The sequence below is a fragment of the Cucurbita pepo genome, chromosome LG14 (assembly GCF_002806865.2).
Source record: "Cucurbita pepo subsp. pepo cultivar mu-cu-16 chromosome LG14, ASM280686v2, whole genome shotgun sequence".
NCBI classification, from domain to species: domain Eukaryota; kingdom Viridiplantae; phylum Streptophyta; class Magnoliopsida; order Cucurbitales; family Cucurbitaceae; genus Cucurbita; species Cucurbita pepo.
In genome coordinates, this window is record NC_036651.1 from 8793760 (window position 1) to 8815509 (window position 21750).

Here is a 21750-nt window from a genome sequence, read left to right on the forward strand (position 1 = left end):
AAAAAAAAAAAAAAAAAAAAAAAAAAAAAAAAAAAAAAAAAAAAAAAAAAAAAAAAAAAAAAAAAAATTCTTCTTATACTCCTCATTTTAGCAGCTTCAATTTCAGCACGTATGCAATTGCTCTCAGCAATCTCTAACTTCATTTTAAGTGCCTCCGAAGCAGCTTGCCATGTCCCCTTTTCTTTCTCCTGCAGCATTATACAACTATGATCCCATGATTACAAACCTGAATCTTGACACAATTGTAAGAGTTTAACCAAAGAGCCTACATTTTCATTTCTGAGGTGAGCAAGCTCTCCTTTTACAGTTTCCACAGTAGCTCTAAGTCTGGCTGCCTCACCACTTGATGCTGCGTCCATCTCTGCAATCTTTGATTCTTTCTCTGCAACTAATTCCTGGAAAATGTGTTCTTAAAATCTTCATTAACAGGCATATATATATATAGATAGAAATATATTAAGATAACTATTACAAACTCAGTTGTAAAAGTTTATAATAGTATAAAGAAAAGGAGAATTATATTGCAACCAGAAATCAACTCTTCTCCTCTTACATTGAAAGCATACTTGATAATAACTGTAATTGTGACAACAAAACTTTATGTCTAATCTATTAATTGAAAGTACAGTTAACACATGGAATAATAATTTTTTTTTTTTTTTTTTTTTTTTTTTTTTTTTAAAACCTGAATCTTGACACAATTGTAAGAGTTTAACCAAAGAGCCTACATTTTCATTTCTGAGGTGAGCAAGCTCTCCTTTTACAGTTTCCACAGTAGCTCTAAGTCTGGCTGCCTCACCACTTGATGCTGCGTCCATCTCTGCAATCTTTGATTCTTTCTCTGCAACTAATTCCTGGAAAATGTGTTCTTAAAATCTTCATTAACAGGCATATATATATATAGATAGAAATATATTAAGATAACTATTACAAACTCAGTTGTAAAAGTTTATAATAGTATAAAGAAAAGGAGAATTATATTGCAACCAGAAATCAACTCTTCTCCTCTTACATTGAAAGCATACTTGATAATAACTGTAATTGTGACAACAAAACTTTATGTCTAATCTATTAATTGAAAGTACAGTTAACACATGGAATAATTTTTTTTTTTTTTTTTTTTTTTTTTTTTTTTTAAACTTCTACTCTCACCTTAAAAGCATACTATAAAATCACAATCTTTATGAAAACACCACAGCATAATACTCGGATCTTTACAGATAAGCACCATATACTCATGGAATTTACTATCTTTTAGCACTTCTCTGGAGTAAACTATCCCCACCTTTTTGTAATTATAGCATTACTTACCTCAATGCTCATTGTTAAAAGAAATTATTACTACAAATCGTTAGGATCTTTTATTCTTTTGTAATCATTTCACCTTACCAATGGAATGCTGTAATCAATTCACCATATCAATAAAATGTTCATTTTTCAAATAAGAAAAACACCACAGCACTCCAAAAGCCTTCAAAACTTGTACCAGTAAAATGAGCTAAACAAAAAGCCTCCAAAAGCCTCTTTGGAGTCCTCTGTCAAAGGATTCAACTCAAGACATCTTCTACCGAAACAAATAAGAAAGATGGACCTATGTCATAGACCTCTATAAACTTAGAATCTTCTTACCATTTACAGAAAGGCAATTATAAATCCACTAAATCCATGTGGGCACCACAACCCTTATTTTTTAACACCATCACAATAATATCCCGAAATAAAAAATCTCAATCCATGTGGGCACCACAACCCTTATTTTTTAACACCATCACAATAATATCCCGAAATAAAAAATCTCAATCCATTTATCACAAGCCTCCTTCTCCAGGCCCAATTTAAGAAATCAATCTGCCCTTCTCTTCCTCCTCCAATCATCCGCTACTTAGCAATCAAAATGGAATCTAAAGACTAATGCATATTTGGCATTAACTAACTGGAGTGTGGTGCCTGAAATATAGACTACAATTTGAATTAACTCATACCTGTAGGGAAGAAATAGTTTCTGTAGCTTTATTTCTATCAGATAAAGCGTCAGAAAGTTGCATTTGGAAGCTCTCCAAGCTCTGGATGAAAACAAAAAACACAGATGATGATCGGAAGGATAATAGGAGGTAGAGAAAACATGAATGACAAACATGCCTCACCTTCTGATGTTTTGCAGAAAGGTCTGCTAGTGAAGCTTGCCTTTTCTCCTCAGCAGCTTGAAGCATATTCTTCATGTCTTCCAACATCTGAAGCACGCAGAGGGAAACACACCATTGTCAAAATAGACATTTCAAAAGCCCTCCAATTATATCGAAGTAAAGGTAGCAATGACATTTTGGTATTTGATGAATTCATAAACAAGAAGATGAAGTAGAATAATAATAAAGAAAAAACAGTAATTATGAATTTTCAATAAAATACTTAGCATCTTCTTTTTCATAGGATGCATATGTCTTCTAATCAGCCTTTCATTTATTATGATTTCACTTTTAAATTATGAGCTAAAGTACTATTAAAACTTAATGTCCGTTAGATAACTTCAAAAGATGTGAATTTACTAATTAGTTGGGACAGTTTTGATGGCGTTCCAAGAAAAAGGCACATAGTCTCGGAGATGTGTCCTTTTTGCAATGTGTTGAGCCATTTACTTAGAAAGGAATGAGCATATATGGTAGAACATATTTGATGATGAGGAAATGCTTGGGATGAAGTTTCATTATTTCCTTTTCTGCATTCAGATAAGGTGAATCGAAAAATATTTAGATTTTAGAATAACCATTGCCTCTAAATCTATTGTTACAATTGCTCAATGCAAAGTTATTTTAATCTAAATTTTACATCGTACAATCTAACTCATGAATCTCAATGACAATGATAATAAAAATGTTGTTCATACCTGGTTTTTGAAAATTCAATTTATTTTTCCACACAACATCAAAAATGGTTATCTGATTCTCAAACATCTTATTCCGAGGCATCTAAAACAAAACCTCCAACCAAACAATCCCTAAAGGGTTTCATTTACCCCTGGGCATAAAATTAGTATACCATTGACCACCATTCAGTTCTTATGAGAAATTGGTACATACAATAAAGATATGGTCAAGTCTTAAAAGGATTTAGTATCTTTCTTATACAGCAGAAGTGATGTCAGAAAGCTTCTCAATATAAAGCAGAATCTAATACCTGGTCCTTCTCCGCAAGGGACTGCTGCAATGCCTCAATTGCACTTTCTTTAGGCTGCAATGAGTGTCGCAATTCTTCTATGTTGTCTCGAAGCCTGTTCATGAGTGATGTTGTCCCACACATGGAAAAGAATTACAAAGCATAATACATTTAACTTCCAAAAATTATTGGACTAATAAAATTGGCTCAACAGATAAAGTCAGTGACACCTGGAAAAGTTCCGCCCACACTCACTTTATGACTATATCATACTAAATTTAGAAGTAAATTCTAATTTTCTGCCAATATGTATTTGAAGGATCTGAGCATGTTTTCACAATTGAACTCCAAATAGATTATTCATATAGAGACAACAGTCGGGAATCTGACTGAAAGATAGATGGAAAGCATAACAGAAACATGAATAATTAAAAAATCATATAGTATCTCATGAAACTAGAGCAACTAGCAAAATAATTGGAATAAAGAATCAAAATTTCCCACCCTTCATCATGCAAACAGACACTCGGCCATGAAAGGAGAAAGATACTATTTAACATGGTAGTTTCTAAATTCAATCCACGAAGAAAGAAAATTTGTTGAGATTTTACTTATTGTTTGCACTCCTTAATTGTTGTCTCTCTGCATCTATTGCTTTCAATGCTTCATTGGCTTGTTGCCGAGTGCGTTCTATTTCTTGTTGAAGTGCAGTCTGCTGGGATGTTGCACGCTCTGCTCTTTCATTAACATCACGAAATCGAGCCTCAAGTTCATCTTTTTCCTGCAATGTTTAATCAAACCATCAAAACAAACAAGGTGAGCTCTCGCAAAGTGTACACACATGTATGCCATATAAATACACCTTCCTTTCCCCTCCAACCAAGAGAAGAAGGAAGAAGATAGGATGCCACATAACTAAGAAACATTTGCAAGAACCCTTTCCTTTACACTCAAAGTTATTGTTTACTATTGACACATAACAGCAACATAACGACGTTATTCTTCAGTCAGAAAAAAAGAACATGAGACACATGTAATGACCTCTTACGACAAAGTTGTAAGATAAATTAAGAATACAACACTTCAGCTTAAACAAATTCTTTGGCCAAAATTATTGTTTTCCTTGCTATATCTCGGTGTAAATGCACTAGTTTTTATAGATCATGTTCTCTCACCTCTCTTTTGACCAATTGGAGAAATCTTTTGTAAGACTTTTGGTTTGGGCATCACCCTTCTTTGGTAAATTATACACATCAATGAAATTGTCTTATAATTAAAAAAATAATAACAATAAATGAATAAATAAATCTTTGGCCTGACATAAAGCAACAGTTTCCACCAAAACAGATATAATAAATTGATTTGTTCAAGAAAAAAATTATAGAATATAGATCATGATTTCTACTCACAAAAAGAAATTCCACATTCTAACACAAATCCACTAGATCTTTAATATCCTTTGTTCTCGTTACACTATTCTTTCCATTTGGTTTGGAAAACAATATTTTGATGAAGAGTCCATCCAATTTGAGGATTTGATCACATCATTGATGATTGATGTGAAAGATCCTGTGTCATGGAGAGTTTTTTGGTTTGGAAAACAATATGAATAGCAGATACAACAGGGTACAATTTAATAAGCACAAGGAATACAGCAAACACCTTTTGGATATCTTGAATACGCTGTTTAGCTCGTTTGTGTAGCCTGCTAAATTTTGAGTCCAGGTCAGAATATTTCTCATCACGTTCTTTTATTTCTTGCTCCAACTTCTGTTGAGCTACATAAAGAAAAATTTCTCTGTAATAAAATTAACGCAAAAAAAAAAAAAAAAAAGTTTTCCTTTTCGAAAACTATAAAACAAAACATGCAATTACGATCTACAACCTTCCATTTGACCCTTTTTTTCCTTCCAAACAGTAACAATTCTCGAAAATTGAACTGATTCTCGAAATAGATAAAGCCTTCTACTTACGAGGTTTCAAAAGCAAAAATGACTGAGCAGATTAAGTGTGGTCAAAGTACAAATTTTTTTGAACTCCTCATCACTTCTATAAACAAACCAAACCCTTCTAATCATAAGTTCATAACAAAAGATGTAGATCACGGAAGACCAAAAAGATCTGACCTTCGATGAGCTTTGCAGAAAGTTCATTAACTTTTGCATCTGCTTCTGAGTGGGCTTCTTGGAGATGCTGCAGAGCTTGCTCAGCTGCACCTCGTGTCTGCTTTTCCTCCGAAAGTTCTTTACTCAAAGACTCAATTCTTTGTTGAAGTTCTTTCAAAGCAACGCTTTCTCCATCTCTCGAACCAATTTCTTCTTCTCGTTCCGGTACATTCTCAACATTTTGCAGATTTTTCATGCTTTCCAACTGAGACTTCAAGTATTCATTTTGAAATTTCATATCGATAACCAATTGAACAAGCTCGTCATGATCATCGGAGCATTTGTCGCCATCAGCAAATCTATCTTCCACTACAACACGGCCATTTCCCTCATGGTTCACTCCGGATTTCAGCTCCTCAGGCATTGTCCCCTCTTCCACTCGACTTTCCGGAGTTTCATTAACATCACCTTCCTCCGAAGACATTGTTCCAATACTTAATTTCAGCGGTGAGACCACATCAGAAACAACTCCGTAAGACCTGAATCGAAGGTGAATTAATTGAATTGAAACGCTTTGCACAATTATTCACTCTAGCAGTTTCGTGTTTTCGTATCTGAATCACTGAAATCTTGAACGAAATTCAGATCCTACCTCGTTGCCACACTCGGAAGGCTTCCAAAAGACAACGTCAGACAGAGATCTTTGAATCACAGCGCGTAAATGGAGAATCAACGACCTCGAATCAATAAAGAACGAAAGAAATGACAGCCAAAGATCTACCACAAACGAGACAGGAAGAGAATATTGAGATCGGCGGCAACGATATTGCTATCGAAGAATCTGAGAAGTTAGTAGAAAAAAAATCAGTTGTTCGCCACTATTGAAGAATCGGAAACGACCGACGGGCGTCAGCGGAATTCTATGGGGGGATCATGCCTCTTGCAGTGAACTTCCCTCCATCTATATTTATACTCACGTGCATTTCACGTGATCATTTTCCAAGCTTTTTCAATTTCACGTTTAATTTCCCCATTTTTTCATAAATCAAATTAAGAAGCTGTAAAAATCCAAATAAATTAAATCCTTATTACTAATTAGTAATTATTTTAAAGAAATTAAATTTTTAAAAAAATATCACAATTTCTAGGGGAATTTACATGTATACCCTTTTTAAAAATCCTTCCCGATCAATTTAATTCTGTCATTTTCTATAATCCAAAGATCCCATTGGAGAGAGTATTCTTTTATTATAAACGTTTGATTATTCCCTAAATTAGTCAATGTGGGACTCTTATCATCCAACACATCCCACTCAGCTTCCCCTTCAACGTCGTTGAGTCAGACCGTTTGCGTTTGTATATGACCACGGCTGCGAGCACGAGAGCCAACACCGTGATTAATAGAGTTAAGCAAGCCACACAGCAACGAGAGACAATATGTTAGTGAAAGCTTTTAAAAATCGAACATAAGTTTTTTTCAACTGACGATGACTAGTTGAAGAGACAACGGATATATGAAACTAAAATTAGCAAATTTTATTAAAAGTGTAAAAGAGAGTTCTTCAGTTAAATTGATTAGAAATTTAAAACGACATTCCGGTAATCATAAATTGTCATGCCCTTTGGGTCTACGAACTTCTAAGTATGCACTACCCGTTCATTTATATTGTATTGTTGGTGTTCAATGCCTTTGCCTTTTCCCTCACAATAAACTTTTGCACCTTCCCAACTGAATTCATCGGCAAATCACCAAATACAACTCTTTCGGGTATCATAAACTCGGGCAAATGCGCTCTACAAAACTCGACAATCTCTTCAGCGCTCGCTCTACTCCCATTCTTCAACTTGACAAACCCACACAACCTCTCCCCGATCACTGCCGCCTCCACAACGCTCGGGTGGCTCATCAACACGGCCTCGACCTCCACTGTGCTCACCGCTGCCTCCCCATTTGCCCTCACTACAATATCCTTGGCTCTATCCTTCATCTCAATCCTACCACTCTTGTGTCTAACCCCGACATCGCCAGTCCTATACCAGTCCCCACTAAAAGCCTCACGAGTTGCTTTCAAATTCTTATAATAACCCGACATCAACGTGTTGCCTCTCAACATTACCTCTCCCAAGGTTTCACCGTCTCCCAAAACACTCTCCATTGACAATGGATCTTTCACGTCAATCTCCAATGATGTGATCAAATCCTCAAATTGGACGGTCTCTTCACCAAAATTTGGCTTCCATGGCCTGATCATAGCCGGCCCCATAGCTTCAGTCATGCCATAACCATAGCTTATATTAAAACCCAATTCAGTAACTTTGGTCAGGATTTCATTGATTGGTAACGCACCAGCCACTATGAGATCGACACGTCGCGAAAGCCATGGCTTAAAATTATTGAACGACGATGATTCATAGATCATTTTCAAAAGGGTGGATGGTCCACACAAAAGAGTGACTTTATGAAGTTCGATATTAGTGAATATGACATTAGTTGTAACATTCCTAAGACAAATATTGCAGCCTCCTAGAGCTGCCATGGCCCAAATGAAACACCAACCGTTGCACCGAAACATATCCACCGTCCATAGAAACACCGGTGAGGAAGTGTTCTTGCAAATTCCGCTACGAAAAATGGTTGCTAGGGAGTTGAGATACGCGGCTCTATGGCTATAAACAACGCCCTTATGGAGCCCAGTCGAGCCAGAGGTGCAATTGATGGAAATAGCGTCTAGTTCAGCATTCGTCCTCGGCGTGAAATCGTCGAATCTCATCCCGAGAACTCTGTTGTAGTCGAGGAATTCCGACAGCGGGGTGTCGGGATGGGCGGGGATGAGGACGAGAGCGGGGAATTGGACAGAGTTTCCATAAGTTTGGGAGAGAGATTTGAGGACGGTGGGAAGAAAGTCAGAGTCTAAAAAGATAAGCTTTGGGTCAAGTTGTTGGAGGAGCAAGGACAATGTGGGTGCGTCTAGTTTCGTGTTGAGTGGAGAAATAATGGCTCCAGCCATTGGAACGGCGAAGTGAAGCTCGTAGAGCTCTGGGACATTGGGCGCCATTGCTGCAACCTGCACACGCGCCCACTCGCTCATCCAAATTATCAAATAATTTAATTACACGTGTTAATTTCACAAAAACTATTGCAACCAAATGTTTTTTATTTATTTTTTTTTTTTTTTTAAATGCTATTAATTGACTTTAGTTAGTCAACGGTTTCATAATTTTTTTATAAAATCCACTTGATATTAATATAATTTTTACTAATAAATCAAATTAAGTCAACGTTTTCAATTCGCTTTAAGTCAAATATATATAATAATAATAATAACTTTTAAGCATCTAAAAAAATAAAATAAAAAGTCGTTTTATTTTGCAATTCAAACAAACAAAAAAAAAAACGCTCAATATTTTAAATTTTTTTAAATTAATTTCGAATAATAACATTTTAAATTTATAATATTGACATTTTCTTTAAAAAAAAATTAATTTAGACGAAATTATTATTTATTATTATTTTTTTAATTTTCAATGGATATCATAAATAAAAATTAGCTTAAAATTTTTAAAATATTGGAATAGAATTGAAAAAAGATAATTAAAATTCTAAAAATATTGACATTTTAAAAAATTCATCCTTCTTTTTTAATTTAGATGAAATTATTTAAATTTATAAAATTGAGTTTAAATTAATTGAAAGATGATAATTAAAATTATTATATAAATTGTAAAAATAAATAATTAAAATGGAAACAGAGAAAAAAAAAAGAAAAAAAGAGAGAGTACCACGTCACCGGGAGAGATGTGGAAGTGATGAACCAAAGCGGAAGCAAGGTGGAGACAGCGGCCATAAGTCTCCGACCAAGTGAACACTCGAGCGCCGTAAATGAGCGAGGGGCGGGCGCCGTAGACGGCGGCGGATTTGTTGAAAAAGGTGAGCGGCGACAGGGGGACAAAATTTGCAGGAAAGGGCGAAAAGGGATCCATTAAAAGCGGAGGAGATGAGAGGAAGAAGAAGAAGATGAATGAATGAATGTGGAGAGGGAGAATGGGTTAATTTATAATGTTTGTTTGGAAGATTAAGGATTGTGAGTCATCCGCCATTAAAGAAGAGGAAGGAAGGAATTGAAAATGGGAAGTTGGATGATGATGGAAGACATTATCATTTCCTCAACTTGTGTTTTTATACAAAACTTGTTGTCCAATTCTATTTAATCACATTTCTTTTTCCTCTTTTGTTTCTTACCATTCTCATTTTTTTTCTTATTTTATATCTACTTTCCTCATTTATTACGCAAATTGACGTTCACGTTCGTGGGTGCCCTTCCACGTTCGGTTCGACCCTGATTCTTGCTTTTTCTCTTATTTTCTCAGGGTCTATAGCAAGGACTCGTTGCACGATTTCTCTCTTTAGTCCTTCGAAGTTCGGTCCGACCCTGATTTTCACTCCCTCTCTGATTTTCTTAGAGTCTTTAACAAGGACTCGTTGCACGATTTCCCTGTTTAGTCCTTCGAGATTCGGTCCGACCCTGATTCTCACTCTCTCTCTCTCTCTCTCTCATTTTCTTAGGGTCTGTAACAAGGACTCGTTGCACAATTTCTCCATTTAATCCTTCGAGGTTCAGTCTGACCCTGATTCTCACTCCCTCTTTGATTTTCTTAGGATCAGTAACAAGGACTTGTTGCACAATTTCTCTGTTTAGCCCTTCGAGGTTTGGTTTGACCCCGATTCTCACTCCCTCTGATTTTCTCAGGGTCTGTAGCAAGGACTGTTGTACGATTTCTCTGTTTAGCCCTTCGAGGTTCGGTCCAACCCCAATTCTCACTCCCTCTTTGATTTTCTTAGGGTTGTAGCAAAGACTCGTTGCACAATTTCTCTGTTTAGTCTTTCGAGGTTTGGTCTGACCCCGAATCTCACTCCCTCTCTGATTTTCTTAGGGTCCATAGCAAGGACTCGTTGCACAATTTTTATGTTTAGTCTTTCAAAGTTCGGGTCCGACCCTGATTCTCACTTCCCCCCTGATTTTCTCAGGGTCTGTAGCAAAGACTCATTGCGCAATTTCTCTATTTAGTCCTTCGGGGTTCAGTCTGACCCCGATTCTCACTCCCTCTGATTTTCTCACGGCTTGTAGCAAATATTCTTTGCACAATTTCTTCGCTTAGTTTAGATCTAATGAATCATGTCTTGACTGATGAACTTGTTTAATCCACACAACGTGTCTCTCGGTTTAAAAAATTACTCCATATGATGCTTGAGCTTATTTACGTGTTAATTGACTTTAAAAAAAACAATTGGATTCTTTTTTTTCAATTTAAATTAGAATGAGATTAGAACCTCAAATTTTTTAATTCGTTGATACACAATTCATACAAATTGAGGTATATTTACTAGCTCGATGACTTGGTAGACTATATTAATTTTAGATTATCATGACCAATAAATGTGAGCGGGTATTCTCTTTCTTCTATCGTTCTTCTCCTCTCCTTTTCGAGAAAAATATAATTTAAAATTTCTATCAATTTCTTAGAAATTTACGTACAAATTTCTTAATATTTCATATTTAAACACGTAAGACCATAACTATGTTTTCCATAGAAGAAATTTTTTTAAACGATTTCGAAGTTTAAGTTATAAATGAGGTTCATTTTAAGAGCTATATTTCCGTATTAGAAATGAGCATGAGACGTTCGTAGTAACTCTGAATATGTGGAAATTTATAGTCGTTATAAATAGAAAAATATTCCAGGGATATTTTTTCTTTAATTTTGGTTTTTAATAATAATAATAATAATAATAATTTGGAAATTAAAATAAAAAGTCAAAAAGTCAAAGACTTTGGACCCTTTTTCATTATATTAATTTGAGTGTAAATCTTGTCACTCACACTAATGTGGATATACATCACTATGGGAGACCCTAAATTTCCTAAAGTATTCATTTTTTATTTATTAAATTATTTATTTTAGTTTATTTTTACCATATATTTTAATTTTAATAATTAATTTATTTTTATTAAGATAAATAATTTAAAAAGAGGAAAAAAATATAATATATCGTTTGGTGTGAACGGAAAGGTAAAGCGATTGAATAAAGACGTGTGAAAAACAACCCTTCTTTTTCTTCATGTTAAAAGTCTATCTCTATCATAAATGTTTACAAAGACTTGACTTCGAATATCAGGTAAGTTCAAGAACGGTGAAGCCTCGTTCTTAATCGTCTTTACTCGACTCCCAGCTAGTATTTTCCCGTATTGAACTTGTTTTAAATTTTTTTACTCCACAAAACTGGAAAGTTTAACACGTTTTTTTGGATTTTTCTTTTGGTATTTATTTAACGTATTAAGTAGTGTGAAGAATAAATTGTTTCTTTTCTTATACGTTAAGTACATCTCGACCATCGACTGACTTTACTTAAAAGCTGAAAAATATCACGTTTATAAGTAAAGTCAAGTCATTTGTTACGTGCCGAACGGAAGTACGACGGTGTCAAATACATTATATTGCTCAATGTGTTTGAAGGAAAAACTTCATCTACCTTCTCCATTCACACTTGAAATAAGGCATGTGGAGGACTATATTCTATTGGGTGTGATTAGAGATTGACACGTGGCATAATTTCATTGGTTGAAATGAGTAATTCTAAAATCTTATTTCCATTTCCCAAGGCATGGGCAAGAATTTGAAGTGATAGTGAAATGTGGAAGGAAGAAAAAGTTTGGTCTTTTGTCTATTTCGTCTCTAAAAAATTTTAAAAAATATATAACGACATTTTATTTAATTATGATGTAACATGTCGATTAAATAATAAATGACCAATTAAAACGCACATGGAAAGCAAATAAAAGAAGAAAGGATAGACGATGGAAATGACTTGAATTTCCACGTTCAACTAACTTTATTTCTTTAGAAATGATGGTAGGTCGAATGAAATATCTCTTGATAGGCATTAAGAATTTGTTCGTTTTAATTGGTAGCCAAAGTAAGTGGCTTTCGTGTAAGGGCAAGGGCAAGGGCAAAGGCAAAGGCATCGTGCGCTACTAAGTGTGTTCTACCGAGGTCATCATATAGCTATCTTCATGTATTTTAATTAATTCTATCTTGATTGAATGTTGAAATAATAGTGTCGGAGTCTAATCATGTCTAGAAGTGAGTTTTTACGAAATAGTTTTAATCTCTTAAACTTTGAAAGCCTTTCAACTTCTCTCTATGCTTTATTCTTGATCACCTAGTCAAATCAACTCAGCTTCGCTCCTTAGACTCTAAACTGTACTGTTTGGATCTTTCTTCTTGTTCGTTATTCTTTTACGGTCAACAAAGACTCAACTCAAGATTCATTCATTCATTCGACCGTGAAGTCAAGACTAAACTCGACAACATTAATTGTCCTTTTCCTATGGAATCTTTCACTTTGAACTCGATCAACAAAAATCGGTTTCTAATTTTCATATGGATGTTATAAAAAGGAAAATTAGACAAAAAGTTGATAAAGTTCATCAATTTCATGGTAAAAATGGATGTTTTCCTTCAAAATTTTCAACATCGGTACCCTTTCAAACGGTGCGTTTCGATGTTTCCTTTCATTTTTCCCAATACTTCGAAACGAAACCGGCATCATTGTTATCGGATAAGTCAACAGACAAATCGCGGAGCGGCGATCGATGAGAAAAATCTACCGTTCTTTCGTAGCTCTAGCCTTCGTTCTCTTCACATTGGCGACGTCATGGGCGCAGCCGTGCGGCGGCGGCGGAAGAGAACCGGAGAACGCGATGTGTCCAAAAGGCCTCTGCAGCGCCGGGTCGGGGTTCTGCAGATCCGGATTTGTGCGGCGATGTGGTTCTGATCTAACATTTGAAGGCCCTATCGGCGAAATCGGCGGCGTAATTAGCGCCTCGGATTTTGACGAAATGCTAAAACATCGAAACGATCGGAATTGCAAGAGCAATGGATTTTACAGCTACGAGGCTTTTGCGGTTGCGGCGGCGGCGTTCGACGGCTTTGGCACCACCGGGAATCTCAACACCAGGAAGAGGGAGGTCGCCGCTTTCCTCGCTCAAACATCTCACGAGACCAAAGGTTAATCATTCACTTCTAATTTACTGACTATTTTCTCTTATAATTATGGTTAAATTATAAGTTTTTTTTTTTACTTCACTATGAAAAATTTAGAAGGAAATTTGATGGATTGACCAAAAGTTTGGGTCGAGATGAAATATGACCTCCTTTCAAATTACGTGCTCTCCTGATAAACGTATTTTCATATAATCCCTGATGACAACACAGAGTTAAACAATCTTAATTATATAAAGTTTTTGGGTCAATTGGTCAAGTTTTACGAGATTGTTCGCGGAAATATTTTGATATGGAATCAACTCAAGAGAAAGTTTTTGAAATAGATTACCTTGATGATCAAGATTAGAAAATGCTTGTTTTTAAACTCTGTGATTCGAATCACTCCACGGGTTTGATCAAATACCACTGAGATGACTATAACATGTCAGTTTTAAATATAAGAATTTGCAAAGTAAAAACTTAGTTATCAACAAAGCTAATATAGAAATTCTATTCTTTTCAATTCCACGATGTGATGTTAGAGCAATAACATGAAAGACTATTTATAATCGGGAAAATAAACCTTATAATAATGGGTCAATACCATATTGACCGCTAACTAATTATAACTTATAATTTAAAGACAAATCTCTAAAATTTAAAAAATACAATAACACTGACAATTTTCTAAAACTTAAAAAATACAATAACACTTTTTTAAATCTAAATCATCCATCCATGACTTAATTAAGACACCTTTCTTACTCTATTTAATTGATCTATTTAATTGATGTTGAATTTGTTTGATTTATTAATTTTTAAATGTGTTTAATAGGCCCTCATCGTTGATGTTAAGTTAAAAGAAATGGAATGTTTGTATAGGAGGATGGCAAACTGCACCGGATGGACCATATGCATGGGGCTATTGCTATATTAATTCAACCATCAAAGATGCTTCTTGTAGTCCTTCTACCAACTGGCCTTGTGCATCTGGGAAGCAATATTATGGCCGAGGTCCCTTCCAAATCACCTAGTAAGTTCGATGAAATTCTACTTTTAACCAAATATTGATTTGTATCATTGAAAGATGGCTTTTGGTTGATTAGTAACTTCAACTATGGGGCTGCTGGAAGGGCAATAGGGGTGGACCTGATAAACAATCCTGATCTAGTGGCTACCAATCCAACCATATCATTCAAGACCGCCTTGTGGTTTTGGATGACTCCTCAAGGAAACAAACCATCGTGTCATGATGTTATGGCGGGTAAATGGGTACCATCCAATGAAGATATATCAGCTAAAAGATTGCCTGGATATGGTCTAACCATCAACTTAATCAATGCTAGTGAATGTGTTGATGGTACCGATGATCGAGCTGCAGATAGGATTGGTTTCTACAAAAGGTATTGTGACATATTGAATATCCAATATGGAGACAACTTGGATTGTGTAGGTCAACAGCCCTTCTAATGAAGAATGATTAGTAAGAAGTTGTAAGAAATGTAGGGAGGCAAAAGTAGATAGTAATTTGGAGATTATGATCCCTTCGATACTCGGTAATTTTCAATAGTTGTAAACATTTTACTAGTAAAGAATATTTTTCTAATTATCAGAATGAAGCGCTCAATGACAATCAGAATTAGATCTGGAACCTCTTCTCCTTCGAGCTAAAACCCTTATATATATATCCAATCTATTGGTATTCTAGGAATTGATTAAACTATAATATAAATATTAAATACTAATGACATGACGCATTATAAGTGGATGGAGCATGTCGTGCAAAAGCTATTAAATACTCCTTTTCATTGGAAAAGAAAACCCATGTACACGAGAAGAGACCTGCAGGGCGATGGAGATGGAGAGTAATTGGGGAGTAGAATTACAAGGATGCCGACACAGCACACGTGCAGTAATACAGACACTTGAACATTGCTTAGGCTAGCAATTGCAATCACCAAACCACAACACATGAAAGGTCGAGACTAGAGTGGATTTAGGAGTGCTTTAATCTTGATGTTTGATAGATAGATGTCAAGCCATCCTGGAAGTTAGAGGGGGCATGTGCAGGACGACTTTAGAAGAATCCCCCGGAATTTGGGGTAAAGCTTTTGGCTACCTAATGAAACATATGGTTCGGTTCACAGGCACAACTAGACTCAATAATAACTCTTTTTGATACTCTCAGTCTTTCAGGAGTTTCCTTTAGTCCTTTCCTTCAATGAAAAAATATATATGTATATATTTTAGTTCTTTTTCTTATAGCTTTGAGTTTTAGAGCTAAAGTATCTCCTAATTTGATGTTACTTCAAAAAAGGATTGTTAATTGTTTCTGTAATGCGTACCTTTTGAACTGTACGATCACATGTTAGATCCATGAGAGCCTTGTTTGCAATGGACATGTTCAGTGTTCTGCGATGTACGTGGCCTCCTTTTTAATGTTCTGTTTTTTTGCCTCCAAGATTCTCCCATTCCATCTTTTTTCGCGCAACCTGATGCAAAGAAATTAAGCATCATTGCCTCCTGGTTGTATCCGGCTATCTACAATGTGGGAAATGATCTTTTTTATTCACTAACAAATAACTTAATTCCAAATTTTCATTTCATGTCAGGAGAACTCTTGAAAATCCAAACAACACTCCAAACAACACTCAAAAGTGTTCTTTTCTTTAACTATGATTGAAATCCTATTTTCCACCACAAATTTCTATGTTTATTGTGATGTTTTAAGCTTAGAAATATTATATTTTGGTCCTCCAATTTGTAAGTATTTCATTTTCCTTTCTAAGTTGCATGAACAATTATTTTAGTTCTTGCCAATTCACTAATAATTATAATCTAGATCAAACTAATCATACTCATCAAATAAATGAACCAAAAACCACATGCCATTTGTAAGAAGAATCTATCAGCACTTGTCATGGCTATATGAAACATGGGTGCCAATCCTTTGCCCCACGACAAGATTGAAGAGAAAGCAAACAAAATTTAACATTAAATTTCTGTTTCCTTTTCATTTTAGTATAAAAAAAGCTTCAGCATATGCATTGCACTTGCTCCTAAACGTGAGATTTGTGCAGCCTGAATTTTATATTCCAAACAAGGAGACAATTCAAAGCAAGAAATGAGCTGACCTTTCTCGGTTTTTAGAGCAAGAAAAGGACACTCCCGCCGGCCATTTCCCTGCTTCCAAGTTGCATTCATTGAAACCAACGCTCGCTGTCTCCTCCCTCTTATCTTCCCTGCAATGTGCCCCCATATATAAACAGATTCATAGAGTTTTAACATCATCAAACTCAGCAGACTTCTCAAAGTTAAGCTTTCTAAAGCAACCAACAATGGCTGCTCGTTACCATTTACGATCAATCAGTCTACCCTCCAGATCCCATCCCACCACTCTCAGAATCGAAGAGCAACTGAGCAAGTTGAAGGCATTGGAGAGCTCATCTCCTTCAACCTCCAAGTCAATCTGCAATGGCCTGCAGGGACTGGACGATTTATACGCTTGTATGGACGAGCTTCTCCACATGGCTTCCACCAAACAGGTTTTATCGAGCCACCAGAACAGGGAATTGGTGGACGAATTGGTCGAAGGATTCATAAAGCTTTTAGACACCTGCGGCAAAACAAGAGACATGATATTGCAAATACAGGAACAAGCACAAGCTCTGCAATCCGCCCTTCGTAGAAGAAAGGGAGATTTGAGCATCAGAAACGCCATCGCTAATTACACTAACCTGAGAAAGAAGATGAAAAAGGAGGCACTGAAATTGATATCATCAACCAAGCAAATGGACGAGAAAATCGGATCAAGTCATCTGATGAATCAAGATCTCCATCTCTACGCCGTGAATCGAGCTCTAAAAGAATCCTGTTTCTTTACCATTTCCATCTTCGCATCCCTCTTGTCGTTCGTCGCGATTCAATCAGTGAAATCGAAGCCAAACCGGTGGGCATTAGTCTCGAAAGTTCTGATGCGAAGGGGAGCGATAGCGAGCGAAGAAAACAACCAAATCAGCAATGAATTGGATGATGTGGATGCCGCAATAGATACTCTCGGCAATGGCGTCGACGCCGACAATCTGCAATCGGCGCGAAGAAGCTTAGAGGGATTAGAAATGGGCATGGAAGGGTTTGAGAACGGATTGAAAGGGATTTTCCGGCAGATGATCAGAGCCAGAGCATGTCTCTTGAATTTAATTTCTCAATAAGAGGAATTTACAATTTTACCCCTCTTCCAAGGTTCCGAAGGCATCCAAATTTTGAAGGATAGCCCGGTCATTGGATTTTGGTTTTTTGTACTATATCCATTATTCCAAGTAAATACTTTTTTCTAATTATCCCTATTTTTTATTTTTAATATAATTTCAAAATTAATTTCTTTTCCAAAATTAGTTTCATCATATTTTCAAACCATCTCTCACGTAAATAAAATTAACTTAATATTAAAATATATTTACTCCAGTAGAATACCTAAACTTTCCACGTTTGGCACAAATCAAAATCGTAATAATTGTATTCATATATTCTTTTTAAAATACTACGTGGTTGTCATGTTTGTATTCATTTTGGGCTTGAATATTACTTGAGTTACTTCCTTTTAAGAGCGTCTTGGTAACGCTCCATAGGAACTAAATGGTCATTAAAAGCGTATCTTAAACTAGGAACCATTGCAAATTTATTATCCTGCATTTATAAGTTGTGTACATAAATTTGTTTTGCCTTTTGAACGTAGATCTTGAAACCAATCTAACTCGGTTGGATCCAATTATGCAAACTTTTATTATAGGCTTTAAATTAAAAATGTGGATTAAAAAAGGAATATATACAGTAAGCACCAAGGTTTTTTTTTNTTTTTTTTTTTTTTTTTTTTTTCTAATACAACCACATTTTTCAAGAGAAAAAAAAAAAGAAAAAAAAGGAAATATAAACAAGCATGTCTTGGTCTTGGGCATCCAAAATGAAAAAAGAATGTGGGCTAAGCAAAGATCCAAACACAGACTCATTTAAACAAAGGCCCCCCTTTCTTTAAAACAAAGAAGAAAGGAATCTAGGAAATGCACCTCATCGAGTACACGTGCGAATCAATTGAGGGTGCACCGTAAACCCTAGGATGGTCACTCTCCAGACCATAGTCCATCATCGGACGGTACTCAAGATCTTCATCATGATCGTAAATGAACTCTGGAACCTCGATCTCGTTCCTCCGTACGTGCTCCCACAGCAGATCAATTCTACTCACGTACTTTATCTTCCCATACATCCTACCACATCCAAACATTCCCTCTCATTATAAACTATAACATAATACTATCAACAAACCATCATAAAATTATTCCTACTTTTCCTTTTTAATATTTTAATTTTCTTTTTTTTAACATTGTCCCTTTATTGGGTAAGGTGTATAAAATAATGTCTTTGAGTGCATTAAAAAAAATGTAAATATTTAATTAAACTTTTCAATTTTATTTCTAATACATTTATAAATTTTAAAAATACAATTACATATTTTTTTTTTTTTAAAAAGAATATATTTTAAAATGTTTTAATTTACGTATTCATAAAAATTACATTATTTTCTATGATGCAAAAAGAAAATATTGGGAATAAGATATAGCGAAAACCTGAAATTGATTGAAGAAGAAGGGTTAGAAAATATACTCGCTAGTGAAGAAAATGCGGCCGAGTGTGGCGAGGAAGAGCCTGGCCTGGAGGTCTGGATGAACGAAGTACACGGCCTCGAGATTAGCCTTGACGGTGGCCGGAATCGCTTCATAGATTGATCGGAGGGCGGCGATTCCGGGGAAATTTTGGCTCCTTTGAACGTCGGTGTGAAAGTACAAGATCGTAAAACGCTTGTTCTTAAGCCTAGGTAAGATCTTCTCCTCCAGATGCTTCTTCACCACATCCAAACTCACAATCCGTGCTGATTTTCAAAAAAAGAAAACATCAATCTCATCGCTCAAAATAGCTAGAAATTTAATCAGAGCACAGCAGTGCAGATATGCAGATACTTCTTAAGCATAGTCAAGAACAAGAACACAGAAACAGAACAGAGCAAGAAAACCGAATCAGAGCGTAGTAAGGCAAATCTACATACGCTTCTCTGCGAAAATTCAATTTGATAAAAAAAAAAAAAAAAAAAAAAANAAAAAAAAAAAAAAAAAAAAAAAAAAAAAAAAAAAAAAAAAAAAAAAAAAAAAAAAAAAGTAGATAAAAGCAGACCAGAGCAAGAAAATCAAATCAGAGCAGATTACGGAAAATTCCAGATGCTTCTTGAGCACATTCAAATGTACAGTTCGCGCGGATGACAACGAGAAAAATTTAATTTCATCCATGAAAAAAGCAAGAAAACAGAAACAGATCATGGTAAGGCAAACATACAGATGTTTCTTGAGCACATTCAAACTCAATGGTCAAAAGAAACGACAAAAAATTAATTTCATCGATAAGGAATGAGAGAGAGAGAGAGGAAACCTGGAAAGAATTTTCCGGTAATGCGGAGAATCCGGCGGCCTTGTTTGTCTCTGCCTTTAATCTTGAAGACATCGAGGTTTTCGAGTTGGTTTTGCTCCGGCGGAGGAGGCTGAACCTGAGCGGCCATATGAGACGAATTCCAAGTAGAATCAGAAGGAAAAAGCGAGTAGCGTTGAGAGAATGGTTAGGGATAAGGAGGGAGTGAAGGGATTTTGGTGGAGAACGGAATTGGAGGATGAGATTTGGAAAATAAACGAAGAAATAAAGATGATCGGGAGAGGATTAAAAGGGACTCCAGATCATTGGGCGGAAGAGGCGAATGGCGCGGACGTGGGGGCAAAGATTTTTGTCACACAAGAATATTCGGTAGCATCTTTCCCTCCCTAGATCCAACCTCTCTCCCCCCTCATAAATTTCGCTCAGTTAAAATTCCTCAAATTACAACTTTACCCCTATGTCTTTCTCTAAATTACACCTTTACCCCTACGTCTTTAATAAGTCCTCGACGTTAAGGATAGTTTCGTAAATCACCAAATTTATATCTCATACATATTTAAATTATGAATTTAATCTTTAATTTATTAAATATAAAATTAATTAATTTTTCAAGAAAATATATTTCAACCTATTGAACATAAAATTTAAAATTTAAGAATATTAAATTAATGTTTTTTATTAAATTAAAAAAATAAATTTGGGTTATTTCTAATTTAATTTTAATTTGGCGTTTATTATTTATTTCTTTTATGAATATAGAAATTTCATTTTAATTTTTATGGACTATTGGTATTATAAATAAATATTATGGCTGTCATTTGATAACAACCTCCTTATTTGATAAATAAATTAGGAGATGAGCTGTCATTCTTAGCCCAAATTACGTGGAAATATATATATATAAAAAAAAATCCACATCTATAATAAATATTCAGATTAAAAACAGATATTTCTCAATTAAAAAAAATACAATAAAAAATAAGACCATAAATATTAAATAATGAAAATAAGATTTAATTAACTTTTCCCTAGCCGACGCGTTTTAAAGCCTTGAGGGGAAGTCCAAAGAGGACAATATCTACTAGCTGTGGATCTAGGTCGTTACAAGTGGAATCAGAGCCAAACACCGGACGATGTACCAGCCTTCTCGTCATTCCCTAAAGAGGGTAGACACGAGGCGGTGTGCCAGTAAGGACGTTGGGGGTCGGAGGTGGATTGTGATGTCTCACATTAATTGGGGAGAAGAACAAACCACCGTTTAGAATAGTGTGAAAACCTTATAGACGTCTTTTAAAGACTTGAGGGAAAGCCCAAAAAGGAAAATATCAGCTTGGATTTGGTTCGTTACATTCTACTCCCACATAAAATTATATTTTTAATTAACAAGAAAGTAAAAGTGAAGTTTTGAGGGCTAAATTATAATTAAACCAATTAGAAGGACTAAATTGAAATTTTAATTAAAATGTTTAAAGTCTTGAATAATTAATTAAGCCGATCTGTGGGCGGTGGGGCCCACGAGAGTGGGACAAAAAGAAGCGATCAACTTTGAAATGTAAACCTTATCTTCAAAAAAATCAAATACATTTTTTTTTCTTTAATAGCGATATCTTCCAAAAAAATAAAATATATTGTTTTATTATTTTAAATAAAATTAAGTTTTTATTATTTTATACATTTTTTCTTTGATTAAAAAATAAATAAATAATTGTAATTCTTTTGTTGTTTACTTAAATGGCATTTAAATAGTTGGATTATGAAAGATTTTGTTTATCTATCTAATTACTAATTTTTCATCTTAATTACTATTAGTCGAGGTATACTTGATTCTGACAACCCAAGTCGGCTCTACTCGAATTATAAAGGTTGGGTATCTCGAATTAACAAAGTTGGGTTAAATTAATTTTCGAGAACCAAATAGATTTAGATTTCAAATTTATCATATAAGTTTTCGACCTGGAAAAAAAAAAAAGTAATTAAT

General features: G+C 35.0%; 5 protein-coding genes across 5 annotated transcripts in view; 2 read left to right on the forward strand and 3 right to left on the reverse strand.

Moving 5' to 3' along the window:
* Positions 1-6192, reverse strand: part of LOC111809996 (protein GRIP-like) — a 15347-nt gene extending 9155 nt beyond the window's left edge. Inside the window, exons 1-8 of the mRNA XM_023696523.1 lie at positions 5277-6192; positions 4813-4928; positions 3762-3931; positions 3172-3265; positions 2145-2231; positions 1983-2063; positions 729-854; positions 80-188 (exon numbers count right to left, since the gene is read on the reverse strand). Of these exons, the coding sequence (XP_023552291.1) occupies positions 80-188; positions 729-854; positions 1983-2063; positions 2145-2231; positions 3172-3265; positions 3762-3931; positions 4813-4928; positions 5277-5739 (1246 nt within the window). The 5' untranslated portion in view covers positions 5740-6192. The remainder of the gene's footprint in view (positions 1-79; positions 189-728; positions 855-1982; positions 2064-2144; positions 2232-3171; positions 3266-3761; positions 3932-4812; positions 4929-5276) is intronic.
* A 576-nt stretch (positions 6193-6768) lies between these two features.
* On the reverse strand, positions 6769-9365 carry LOC111810323 (probable acyl-activating enzyme 2). The gene is made up of 2 exons (XM_023697023.1): positions 9036-9365; positions 6769-8320 (listed from the first exon to the last, which is right to left on the reverse strand). The coding sequence occupies exons 1-2, from the start codon at positions 9234-9236 to the stop codon at positions 6917-6919; spliced, it is 1605 nt and encodes a 534-aa protein (XP_023552791.1). The 5' UTR covers positions 9237-9365; the 3' UTR covers positions 6769-6916.
* A 3393-nt stretch (positions 9366-12758) lies between these two features.
* Positions 12759-14949, forward strand: LOC111810660 (basic endochitinase C-like). Its single transcript, XM_023697403.1, has 3 exons — positions 12759-13322; positions 14181-14331; positions 14405-14949. Exons 1-3 carry the CDS (start codon positions 12908-12910, stop codon positions 14766-14768), a joined length of 930 nt encoding a protein of 309 aa, XP_023553171.1. The 5' UTR covers positions 12759-12907; the 3' UTR covers positions 14769-14949.
* A 1485-nt stretch (positions 14950-16434) lies between these two features.
* LOC111809869 lies at positions 16435-17545 on the forward strand. The gene has a single exon (XM_023696332.1). The coding sequence runs from the start codon at positions 16637-16639 to the stop codon at positions 17507-17509; it is 873 nt and encodes a 290-aa protein (XP_023552100.1). The 5' UTR covers positions 16435-16636; the 3' UTR covers positions 17510-17545.
* A 663-nt stretch (positions 17546-18208) lies between these two features.
* Positions 18209-20078, reverse strand: LOC111810863 (ganglioside-induced differentiation-associated protein 2-like). Its single transcript, XM_023697674.1, has 3 exons — positions 19776-20078; positions 18960-19224; positions 18209-18562 (listed from the first exon to the last, which is right to left on the reverse strand). Exons 1-3 carry the CDS (start codon positions 19900-19902, stop codon positions 18349-18351), a joined length of 606 nt encoding a protein of 201 aa, XP_023553442.1. The 5' UTR covers positions 19903-20078; the 3' UTR covers positions 18209-18348.
* Positions 20079-21750: the final 1672 nt, after the last annotated feature.

Bases quoted from the DNA above. Each gene is read 5' to 3' on its own strand.
- LOC111810323 (XM_023697023.1), bottom strand. From the start codon at position 9,236: ATGGATCCCTTTTCGCCCTTTCCTGCAAATTTTGTCCCCCTGTCGCCG. The intron at 8,321-9,035 runs GTACTCTCTCTT...GCGCGTGTGCAG, and splicing joins ACATCTCTCCCGGTGACGTG to GTTGCAGCAATGGCGCCCAA.
- LOC111810660 (XM_023697403.1), top strand. From the start codon at position 12,908: ATGAGAAAAATCTACCGTTCTTTCGTAGCTCTAGCCTTCGTTCTCTTC. The intron at 13,323-14,180 runs GTTAATCATTCA...ATGTTTGTATAG, and splicing joins AACATCTCACGAGACCAAAG to GAGGATGGCAAACTGCACCG. The intron at 14,332-14,404 runs GTAAGTTCGATG...TTGGTTGATTAG, and splicing joins GGTCCCTTCCAAATCACCTA to TAACTTCAACTATGGGGCTG.
- LOC111809869 (XM_023696332.1), top strand. From the start codon at position 16,637: ATGGCTGCTCGTTACCATTTACGATCAATCAGTCTACCCTCCAGATCC.
- LOC111810863 (XM_023697674.1), bottom strand. From the start codon at position 19,902: ATGGCCGCTCAGGTTCAGCCTCCTCCGCCGGAGCAAAACCAACTCGAA. The intron at 19,225-19,775 runs GTTTCCTCTCTC...TTTGAAAATCAG, and splicing joins TACCGGAAAATTCTTTCCAG to CACGGATTGTGAGTTTGGAT. The intron at 18,563-18,959 runs GTATATTTTCTA...TGGATGTGGTAG, and splicing joins CGCATTTTCTTCACTAGCGA to GATGTATGGGAAGATAAAGT.